We start from the raw sequence: 12,159 nt of genomic DNA, 5'->3' as shown, positions 1-12,159 counted from the left end.
ACATTGATTAGTTCCAGCTCACATACTTCCTTTAAGTGTGCATGATAGGCCAACTGGGCCACTTTTGACCAGTTTAGTCTTCTCCCTTGGTCACTTGGTTTTATATGTATGGTATTGGACTTGCAATTAACCCTTTAATGCAGGAGGGTCCACCACAGCCTCAGAGAAACAGGGTTGTGGTAATAAAAACCCATGCGGTGAACCCTAAATTCTTCTATTTTACTAAATCCATTTCCTGATACCAGAATATAATCAATCAGTGTCTGGTTTATGGGCTGCAGTTCATAGTCAGACCAGACACCTGGCTTTCTGGGCAGCCTTGACCCTAAATTTAGCCATAGCACAACTCTACCGCAATATGGAATGTCTGATTAGCGACATCTCACAACACATCCTGCTCATCAGTTGTTTCTCCCTCCTCCCTTGGTTTAGGTAGCTGGTGTTTTGAAATGTAAAATGTTCTCATCAACTGTTCGGCGCTTAGTTTCCCATCAGGGCTTAGTCACACCTGTATCCTCAATATGAATAAGTACGGACCTTCTAGACCCAGACTTCATAACAGCTGGACCTCACATGATGTCTCTCTGCTGCATTCAGCCCTGTACTTGACTGTCTTCAATAAGTCTGTGTTACACCTGGCATTCTTGGCTTGGTTTCCCCTGACTTTTTGCCTCTGCCTCCTGTATTTTGTGGTTATGTGCTGGACTTCATTTTTACTGGTTTAGGTTCTCTGGGCGCTTTTCCACTGCAGATCAGTGCCAACGGGCAAATACTCCATGTGTAAATTGTGATTATAATTGGATTCTCCTGACCACAGTCTGCCTTGAGGGGACCAGTGCATAACTAATTCTCCTCAGATAGTGCCAGCCATTCATTGCTATTTTATTGCTCATACACTATTTTCTTCCCAGTCATTTATTCTTAAAAGTGTCGTCTGTCAGGGCTCATTCCTAAACATGAAGGAAGGAGCATTGACCAGCTGTGATTCTTTCTAAATTGAATGGAAGTCTTTTTCAATGTCAATGGCTTGCTTGGAAGTATACAAGTAAATGTATGTTTTATGAACTTTGTTAGTAGTTACTTGTGATTGTGAAATTATTTTCAGACTTTAGATGGTGGCTTTTTCTAGAACTCTCACCCAGCATTAGTGAAGGTGAAAAGTGGATGTCTTTTGGCGAAGATGTTGATCTCTGCACTTATGCATGTGCCTTGATTCTGAGGTGAAGCCCTTGAATGTAAAGGGCTGTTCAGTGTGTAGGTGGGCTTTGGGATTTATTGTGCAACAGTCTTAAATTAGAACAGTATATCTTTATAGGAGATGATTTAGGTTTGTTTTTATTTTTATAGGTTGGCGATCTAACGCCCACAATTATCCCTATGAGGATGTCAGTGACAGGCTGTCCGCTCTATTTCCAAATGACAGGGCCTCAGCCCAAAAGTCCAGCAAAGGGACCTATGATCAGGTTTGTGTACCAAGCATGCTCGCTGTGTTTAAATATTGTCTGTAAATCTAGGTGCAACAGACTACTGATGTGTACAAAAACACTGACTTGGTGGTGTCTAATGATTTGAAGTCTGTAATAAATGGAAGTTAACAAAAGCACTAATGAAGTTAGACTGTTTCAGTGTTTTCCTCGGGATATTGAGATACAACGGAGAGCTACACACAAGCTTTCTTTTGATGAAAGCTTGTTTTATTTTCGAGGCAGGGTAGAACTCATGAAAACTAATGCTCAGCCCCATCGCCTAACACACTAGCACAAACCTGTAAGCATTGAACGGTTATAACATCCTCTCAGTCGCCGCCACCACCAATTACAAATCCACCCCTCTACCTAGCTCTGACACTCCACGCCAGCCTTACATCTGCAGTATTAAAACGTTCTCCTTTCTCTAGACCACCTGGTCCCCTGGCACACCAATCAGCTGTTTTCTACTGATGTTTTGGGCATTTGTTCCTTTGAACCTAATGTGCTTCCTCCTAGCCTGACCACTTACGGGCCCAGTTCTGACTACCATCCAGTTTTATTTTCTTTGCATCCCCTGTCCTCCTGCAAGCTTTTATCGCTCACTTAGCTGGTGCTGCCCCCGAGGTACTGGAGCTTCTTCTTACCTGGATCTACCGCTCCTCTGGTAAACCTGCCTACTGACTGGGCCAGTCCTAGTCTATTCCAACATCGCTACTCCTCAACCAAATGAACACACTTCATAGAGCATTAAACCAAACTTTCCTTCGTTTGGCATTTTAAGTGCCAGGCCAGAAAAAGCCTCTCAAGACAGTGTTCTCTCTGCGATTCCCCCCACCCCCCTTCCCCCCAACCTACGTTGCTTCCTCGAGTCCATTTCGCATCCCGTCTCTCTGGGGTTGGTGCAACCACTTAATATGGCAGTACCACTTTTGTGTTTGGCCTCAGAGCTCCCATATTGTATTCTTCACACCCCATTGAACTCTGCCTTGCCCGCCTATACAAACCTGTTTTTTATTATTATACATTTGAAATATGAAGCCTTCCCATGAATTGAGCGGAAGCCGACACGTATCAGTTTCAAAAGTGCCCCTATTATCCAATAGGCCATTTTGCCATCCATTCATAGTTCATCCTTTGCCCTGGCCCGCTCCCCACAATTGTCCTTACTCACACTGACATCTGCCCGTCATGGAATATCCTTTCTGCTGTGTACCCAATCTACTCTTTTTCCAGATTATACTCACATTCAAAGATGGTCCATTAATTAGTTCTTACCCATCTAATTCAAACCTTGTACCACATCACTCTTGGCTGTCATAAAAGGCGACCACATGTTTTATTCACTGAGATCCTGTTTTCACCCTCGGGTACATCCATGTCCAAAGTCATTGCGATGCTCACCTCTTTCCGAACTGCCACAAACACGCCTTCCTTTGTGTCATCTAAAGTAACTTCCCCAGTGCATTACGAAAGCTGCGTAAACCTCACCTTGAGTCAGTGGAAATGTAGGTACCCTAGCTCTCCGCACAACAAATTGCCCTCTATAGCCACGGACTAGAATTTACCTGTGTGATTCTTTCTTTGAAAAGATGAGATGTATAAGCCACCACTCCTTGTTTTTTCACACCCACAGAGGCTGGATGAGGCCTTATGGCTTCTTCTCCCCTTGTCAGGGACTGTGCTCTTACCAATACTCCCTTTCCCCATACACATTATCCCTTTGCCTACTCCTGTGTGGTGGACACTTTAGCTTATGTTAACTCACTTCCATTTGCCCTGTCAGAGTCCTTGATCATTCATCCAAACCCCTCTGCACTCTGCTATACAGGTCATCGGCAAACCTACAGGCAGACATTCCCACCAAAATGTCTCTTGCATGCCCTGCAGAAGCTGCTTTAGGGGAAACGTCCCATGATGCCATGGTGAAAGGTATACGCAAACAAATGATGGTCGGAATGGTGAATAAATCATACATTCACCCCCAGTCAAGAGATCTGGGTTAAATCCATTGTTCTTCTGCTCACTACGCCACCTCAGTTTGGACCCAGCTATATGCAAATCAGCCTTGACCCTGTGCCTCATGGGAACAATCCAGCCCGAACTGCCAAGCCAGGTCCTCCCTGTCTGGGATCAAATTGGAATGGCATGGTGAGCAAAAAAACGATGGATTTAGGCCCAGATCACTGTACTGGGGTGAATGTATGACATTGTTCTGCATTCTGTCCATCAACTGTGGGTTTTGCAATGGTGAAAGGTAAGTCACGTATTATACATTTGGACATGGATTCCAAAGCGAGGGCTTATCTCCCTTATTTCCTTTATTAATGTCCATGTTGTGCCTGGTGTGGTCTCTCAGCGTCTGAGGGGGCATTTGAAAGTGTTTTTGTCCAGGATCACCATGGTTCAATGACCGTGCTGGACAAAAGGTCCACTGGCAGGAATGATATCGGAGTCCTGCCCACAATAGAACAGTCCCACATACATAATTAACATTTATGACTATCTACCTACCTAGTGGCAGAATATATCCCGAAGGGAGAGATGGCTGTAGACTCTTCCATAAATGTAATTTATTGGACTGCATTATGTATTTTACTTGAAAGCATATTTTAATGGGTAGATGTACATAAGATTTTATCGGATGAAATTGAATGATGGTTATTTATGTTTATTTAAAATGTTTTAAAAGGCATTCGAAATTGTATATAGTGCAATGGACATACGTTGGTGTATTGTTTAAAGGCCAATGGTCTAAATAAACATATCTTTTGATTGAATGATTGACTCTTCCAGACCCCCTCCCGCCTATATCCTTGTTCCATACTGCTTCTTAACACACCCATGATTATTGAAACCTGGAGAACTGCACAAAAGCACGTGCTGAGACCTGAGACATAACCTACTACCTCCCATTGCTTTCCCATGCTGAATGCAAGATATAATCCACAATAATAATAATCCACATTTGTAAAGCGCGAACAATCACCCGTAAGGGTCTCTAGGCGCTGGGGGCCGTCGGGAAGATTAAGCAAGCTATTTCCCAGAGTCACATGGTGCTGGGCTAACCTGCCGCCGGAGCCGGGGATCAAACCGTGATCCCCAGATTCCAGCGTCAGTCGCCCTGGCCGGGGCGCCACACCTCTCCCTATCTCCCTCCTCTGGCAACCAATGAGATACGACTAAGCCTTGAAATACCAACAGCTTTGCAGACCCTTTAAACGCCCCCTTCCGAAGAACAGTGCCAGTACCATTTTTAGGTCTCGTCCTTGAGACCTATTGCCGCCGCGATGCCTCTCAAGGAAGACAACCCGGGGCACACGCAGAGATTCAGGATTGTGGACGCGCACGTCCAGCCCAGAGTCTCCTGACCCCCATTCACTCGCAATCGCGCGCGCACTCACACAGCCACACTCACGCATGCACACACACATGCAGGCACAATCGCGCGCGCACACACAGCCACACTCACCCCCCTACAACTAAGCCCCACCCGCCCGCTCCACTCACCGGGCTACAGGCTCCGTCACGAGGGAATCTTGCATCGGCGGCCTCTGCTCCTCCTACGTGTAGTCTCTTAGCATCAGTCACAGAAGGCGGCGCTTGAGGCTGGAACTGCACAGGTGCGTTGACGTACGGTCACGTGAGTCTCCAGTTCCGATGTCTAGATTTAGTATGGACTTTCGTGATTTTGTACAAAGCAGGTCCCAAACATTGCACACATACGCACGTTAATTTAAAGCACTCCACGTTTCCTGCTCGAAGCGTTCCCTGTGAGTAAGATCCGTTTGCTTTACTCTGTGATGTATGAGGCGGTGGATGCTAGGTTGCGTTCTGAAAACGTGCCCCGTACCATTCCTGCGCGTATGGTTCTCCGGGGAACTCTGCAATTCCTTTATAGCTTGGACCAATAGTTAGGCACGCAGAGCAGCCAGACCAACTCAGACACTGCAGCTGCCCTAGTACTAACCCTACTTTAAGATGCACCGCGTCCACGCGCATCCCGTACAGTGAAGCACAGATTCCGCGCATGCGCGATGACGTCACTCCAGGACCGCCCCACCTGCGGGAGGGGTGAGAAGACGCACCCTTGTCAAACGGTGACGCCCACTGTTTGCCGTACCGAGCCTCCTGTCAGCTGTGCATGTCCTGTCTCCCCCACAACCCCCCCACCCACCGCCACCACAAAGAGACCTCCCTCCCGGGGCACGTGCGAGAGTGACAAGCGGTGGCGTCGGGTACGGAGCGTCAGGTGAGAGACCCCCAAGGGCACGCAGGGGCCATGCGACCACTGTGGAAGGGCGCCTGGAGCCAGCCTGCGGGTTAGCGGCAGCCCCTGCACCGACTCCCGAGAGTTCCTTCAGTGTTCCGTAGTGCACCACAGTAGCAATCCACCTGCCTTGGATGGGAGCCTGTGCCCTGCACCTGCGAGCTGAGCTCCCTCGCCACCAGGGTCACGGGCTCCCTTTGCGCTCGGCGTGTGCCCTCTTCACACACAGGACGGTCGGTGCTCCTCTGGGAGCAGCAAACCGCGGATCTTCTCGCCTCAGAGGACGGATGCTGCTGCCCTAGACCTTGGTTCTTGGACCTGCTCTGACCCTGGTTTTCCACCCTTCGCCGCCCCAATGTTGACTCATTTGTGCCGGACTGCTTTGCGGCCTGCCCGGCTGCGGTCCTGGTGCTGGCCCGGGACTTGCAGAGCACTGGGTACCCACCCACGGAAGGAGCCCATCGAGGCGCTAAACACCGCACAGGGCGCCCGGAATTTTATATACAGCCTGCATGCCACCGAACGGAGCTGCCTGCTGCGGGAGCTGCACCGGTTCGAGTCCATGGCCATCGCCCAAGGTGGGTACTGCCGGGCACAGCCTGTGGGTGAGGTTGTCAGGTACATTAGAAGCAGCTACAGGAGCACTGCTGGGCTGGGGCAAAAGATGGGGAAACTAGAACGTCTAATCTGTAAAATGCAGTCTTTGCAGTTCAGGTTCAGATAAACTGGTGTGAAATTCACGCACTTAGCAATGTTGATCGATTGCTCTCCAAGGAGGGCATATGTAACTCTTCAGCTTCTGTGTAATACTTTGTGGCCTGTTTGTGTCAAAAAGTGATTCTTTTTGAGTCAGGGTAGGCTTCACTGGGAACTTTAAAGCTTGTCTACCTAAAGAGTTCACATTTCACATTTGTGCAAAACTCAAAGTAATGTGCATGGTCTGGTCTGCTGATTCGTTTTATGACATAGCTATCTTAATTTTAGAATAAAGGTAATTTGAGAGCGCAGGCACACCCACCCATATCCCATCGTTTTGACTAATGTTTAAGCCGTAACTATGCTTACTGTGACTGCGAACACAATTATAGTTGCCCATCCTCTTCGAACTGTATTATTTGTATAGTACTGAATCACTCTATAAAGCGAAGAAGGAAAAAAAAACTGCAACAACCCCTCTATAGCCGCATTTGAGAAAACAGCAGCAATACAAAATGTTCATATCAGTTGCTTTTCCAGTAAAACACATGAAAAGTGAGATTAAAATACAATGCACACTACAAGACACACTAAAGAGTTCCAGAAAAAAACCTTTAAAACCATTCTATTTAAAAACGAATGGAGGTCTCTCTGCAAGGCAGGATTTTGCCTGTGGTAGCAGCATTGGCCTGGCTGTGTGGTATAGGTGACTGATTTGTTTAATAAGCTGGTTAAGGTGCCCAGATACAGCTAGGTTTGTAGTGTGCACCAGGCATAAAAATGCAATATCACTCCTTAAATTGGAGAGCAAGGGAAACAAATTAAGTATGTGTGTGTGTGTTTATATTCACATACAATGAAGATGTAATCCTACTTCAAACTTAAAATTGCACCCATGCTAATCAATTAAATGTAAAGTTCGTGTGTTTTCTTAATCAAATCACCCCAACCAGACGACCTCAATGCCAAAGGTCTGTACAATGGATCAAACCAATAATGGTGCTTGAATGCACATTTATAAATAGAAAATGTGAATGTACCCTGATGCTTTGGGGTAAAATGGCCCTTCGATAACTTTTTTATGGCAATTTTAATTGAATAGTAGACTGTTCAGGAATAGCATCTGTGGGATCTGTCATGAAGCCTGAGTATCTGTTGAGATTGTTGAACCAAATGGATTCAGTCATGTGTGGAGAGTTTTCTTTAGTCTAAAAGGATTTCCAATGAAGATCTGGATATATGGCTTTTTTCTGTGAGTCAACAGTTAGCCACCCAAGTTAGACTGGCATTCCAGAGACATGATCAGATAGTGCAATCCAGATGTAGTGCAGATGGGTCTTTTCACTCCTTGAAGTTTCAGCAATAAATGTTGAATTACCTAGTTCTCCCTCTGTGACAAGTTTGATATTGATATTATGTGTGCATCAATGATAACCTACATCTTTTTTTAGGATAAGCACGCATGAACATATAAACCAGTTAACATCTTTGTCCTTTTGCTATCCAGCACCGCATCACAACAAGTTGGCTTCATTTTAATGGTAGAAATATAGTGACTATGGTGGTGTAATGATAAAAGGGTTCTAAGTCACACTGATCACTGGTCACTTCTCTGTCAAACTTCCAATAAAATGTGAAGGGTTGGGTCCTTTTTTCTAGACTTTCAATTGACATGTTCCCATATTGAAAAATTATGACATTACTGACTCACTGTAACAGACAGATCAGTTGCCCGTCTTTTTTTACCCTCCCATCATGACTACATTAATGCTCTGTCTTTGCCTATGGCTTTCCATACATTTACTTATGACACTGAACAAGGTGGTTATTAATCTAGTTGCTTCTTAAGAGGGAGAATAATTCACATTTAAGGTTAATACTGCACCTGAATATCCCGTGCTTTAGCTCTCTACAGAATGCAATGCTGCCTTCAAAACATGAAATATATGCTTCAGCCCCTTGCTGATTTCAGAATAACAACCAAAGGATACCAGTCGATGATAGTTCTCCGTTTAAGTGTTGAGGGTCTTGATTAGGCACCTGTTCACTTCTATTTCTTATTGGTATTTAAGAAGGATCTTAAGGCTAAGTACAGACTTCAGATGATCAGTAGTAACACACCCCTTAAGCCTTCATTGCGAGTGCTCCTGAAATCCTCTCTCTAACTTCACCCTTGAGAGTTCCCCTGATATTGGAGGCATCAGCAACTCCAAGAGGGAGTATTTACTGGAGATTATAAGTGAGGCACCGAGGGTCCTTTAAGAAGCAAGTAGTGACCAGGGATTTGGGGCAAGAATCCCCTAATAATGCCTCATTTTAGTCTTGATTTTCATCTGGAGATTTTTGCCTGCTTTCAAGCTGTTGAAATCTCTAATAGAAACATAATCGATCTGCAGTCTTCCTTCCTGCAGATCTCCAAATTCCCTTGGTGCTGGTATCTTCTGTTACTGACCCTGGGAGAATTAAGTTCGGCCTTGCAATCGATGCCTCACTGTTAGAACTATTCAAAGTAATAATGCTAGTGATGGCTTGGACGGTTGTCTTGAAGAACATGCTGAAACATTTATGTGTTGTAGAAAGATGCTGAATAAAGATAGTGTTATGAAGGGATGCATTGCCATTGTGAAGAGCAGCAGAACCATAAGGAGAGGCTGAAGAGAGGGCAGCGTAATCGGGTCATGATTAAAAATATAATCGCAACATGTGAATTCTGTGGAGCTGCAGCAACACTAGAGGATGCCCAAAGGATTGTAAGCGCCACAAGGGGATACTGAAGAGGGATGCTAAGGAGTTGCAACAATGAAGAGAATGCTGAAGAACATCAGCGGAGTAATTTGTGCCCTGTTGCCACAGCAACACAGCGCTTTGCTAACAAGAATCACCACCACTGTGGGAAGTCCAAAGGTTCGCAGTACTGTGGGGCAATCGGAAGGGTGGCATCATCACAAGGGGATGTTAAGAAGTGGCAGCACCATTGGATGGGTATATAAAAATAGTAGAGCCACAGGGGCATGCTCATCACTGAGCTGACCTTGTGAACCAACTCCAACTGTGACAAAGTACCACAGATCAATAAGAAAACCGAAAACAGCAACTATAAAACTCAAAAATAAATGTGGAGTAATGAGGCAACTGCCTCGGTATCCAAAACACACTACTGTCAGATGCCATCTGACAGACTAAGAGAAGACTCAGACTGGGGCATGCTGAAGAGTGGTACCACCAGGGACAGATGCTGGAGAGAAAGGAGTATCATCTGGATGGCGAAGAAAAGGTGAGCGGCTAAAGTACACATGTGTAACCTGGTTAAGAGTTTGTAGTGCCACTACTGCTCTGAGGGAGGTCAGTGCCTCAAAGGAATGATGGTGTATGAATAGAAGTGAGGCAATACACTAAGGATGCGTTCAATTACTAGGGAGGTTACTACGGGAGGATTAATGCTTCATAGAGGTGGAATTAGAAAGCTGATTTTGCTACGAAAAAATTGGAAGCTGAGTAGGGACCAGGCGCCTTATCAATTTATTTTCACATTTTGGATGCTGCCTTTCATTCAAGCATGCTGTAGCAGCCATATGGCTTATTCTCAGTATTGATTGCCCTAGCAGCCACCAGAGTTTGATAATGCAAGAAGTTAATTTGTGGTTTTAACAGTCACTACCTTCATGTGATTCTTTAAGACAACGTGTTTCCAGTGAGACAAATACATCTTGAGAAGATCAGGCTCACCTGCTTGGTTTCATTTTTAGGGCTCGCCTGCGTTGCAGCGCGAAGCGCGCTGCCGCCGGCGAGCCTTATTGTCGTTGTCTTTCCTCCCCAAGTGCACGAGCAGACTCCGGTCTGTGAACACGCTTCCCAGAAACAGTAAACAGCTTGTGCGCGCGCACAAGCTGTTTCTTTTGTGCTGTTCGTGACACGCTTGTATTTGTTTTTCCCCGTGCCAGCTTAGCGCGACTATTTGTTGTGCTCTGATCTCCATATCCCTACACTGTAATGTTTATTGATGCATTTCCACAGCTATCTACGTGTACTTTAAATTCAGTAGCCGGTGATTGGTTCTCACCTTCAGACACCACTCTCTTGACTGGGTCCGCCCCCTCTGATGCCTCAGCATTGCCTGGTGACTACCAGAAGGGGGCTGCTGCTGTCAGAGCTGGGAAAAGATGGCGGCCCAGTCGCTGGTGTCGGTGTGCGCGCTCTGGCTCTTTCCACTTCTTATTTTCTTAGTACTCCACTCTGCAGTTGCAGCGCACGTGAAGAAGGGTCCTTTGGAAGAGGAGGAGACCTACTACACCACCGCGGAGGAGCTGGAGCCGCGACTGCGGGAGTTGGAAACCGCTGCCGAATCCCCGCTCCAAGTGCTGCTCTATTCTATTGGGCTGTCGGCAGAGGGCAGCCTGCTTTGGGTACTACGGGTGACTGCGGCGGAGCCCGGTGCACCGCAGGTGAAGCTGGTGGGCAACATGCACGGAGACGAGGTGCTGTCTCGAGAATTGCTGATTCCGCTGGCAGGGGTCCTGGTACGGAATTACCAGTCAGACCCTCGCATTGGCCAGCTCCTAAACACCACGGACGTGCACCTGCTACCGTCCCTGAACTCCGAAGGCTACCGCCGCGCTCACGAAGGCATCTGCAGCGGTGCACAGGGTGGGCTTGAGAATGGGCACGACAAGGACCTTAATCGGGCCTTTCCTGACCAGTATAATCCCGGGGAAGTCAAGGGTCCTTTGGAGCCAGAGGTGCGGGCAGTCATGGAGTGGATACATGCCAACAGGTGAGACTTCAAGAAATACGTTAGTGCCTAGAGGGAGCAGAGGTTCAAGACTCACCCCTGTCTGTTGTAATTAATTGTAGTTAAATGTGTTAAGTGTGCCACGCCGTAGCTTGGTAAAAGTGAGTGTCTTTGAAGCACTAACACCAATTTAGGAGGCTTGGATAGGCATGTAATTAGTGAATGATACACGTTGGTAACGTCATCTAATAATGCGTTTGTTTAAAATTATAGTGAAATTTGAAGTTACGGTAACAGTAAATAATTCATTGGCAATATAGGTGTATATAAATAATAGATGTATAACATTTTGTAAAAGTTTTATACTTTGTATTAGAACTAGCGTGGATTTATTGCATTGTTTAAAAACCACTACATAACATAACCATTCAACTTCACAGCTTGTACAGCCCAACACCAGAGTATTGTTAAGATAATTTTATTTGTAAAAGTGAAACGCTGGTGAAGAGAAGCACAGAAATATGCACGTTCACTTGTTACCTACAAGTGCCTGTTTTATCCTTCTTGTTGGCATCTCTCTAATGGACTTACCTCTCAACTATGGAACAAATCAATCTGTTACACACTTGGCAGAACCAGTGTAATTAAATTCTTTCACTGTATAGATATTTTATAATCTCACACTCTGTAGAGCGACAGTGTTTTTCTTCCAGGTTATTTTAGAATACCATGCGGCCCCTCTGCCTAAGAGCCAGCACTTCAAGTTGAATTGTTCATTGGTCTGTCACTAGTAAGACTTGTTGTCGTTATGTTGCCTCCCCAAGTGATACAGACCGGTGCACGAGCAGACACCGGTCTGTGAACGCGCGAGCCGCAGGGAACGCCAACGTGCACGCTTACGGCGTCACGCTCCTGCCCTCCCGTGTCTCTTCCAAGGCGCGCTCCAGGCCGACTCTACTTCCACCTCTCCGCTCACAAGGGCGCTGCGCTTTAGGTTG

The 12,159-nt window shown here is 46.2% G+C and overlaps 1 protein-coding gene across 2 annotated transcripts in view; it reads left to right on the top strand.

The window, feature by feature from the left end:
* Positions 1-12,159, top strand: part of DLEC1 (DLEC1 cilia and flagella associated protein) — a 691,969-nt gene that overhangs the window by 501,541 nt on the left and 178,269 nt on the right. For both annotated transcript variants that reach the window (XM_078665272.1, XM_078665271.1), the window contains one exon: positions 1,348-1,463. In XM_078665272.1, the coding sequence (XP_078521398.1) occupies positions 1,348-1,463 (116 nt within the window). The remainder of the gene's footprint in view (positions 1-1,347; positions 1,464-12,159) is intronic.

The sequence above is a fragment of the Lissotriton helveticus genome, chromosome 10, assembly GCF_964261635.1.
Source record: "Lissotriton helveticus chromosome 10, aLisHel1.1, whole genome shotgun sequence".
Classification (NCBI taxonomy): domain Eukaryota; kingdom Metazoa; phylum Chordata; class Amphibia; order Caudata; family Salamandridae; genus Lissotriton; species Lissotriton helveticus.
The sequence above is the reverse complement of the archived record's forward strand: the minus strand, read 5'-3'. Positions and strand labels throughout refer to the sequence as shown.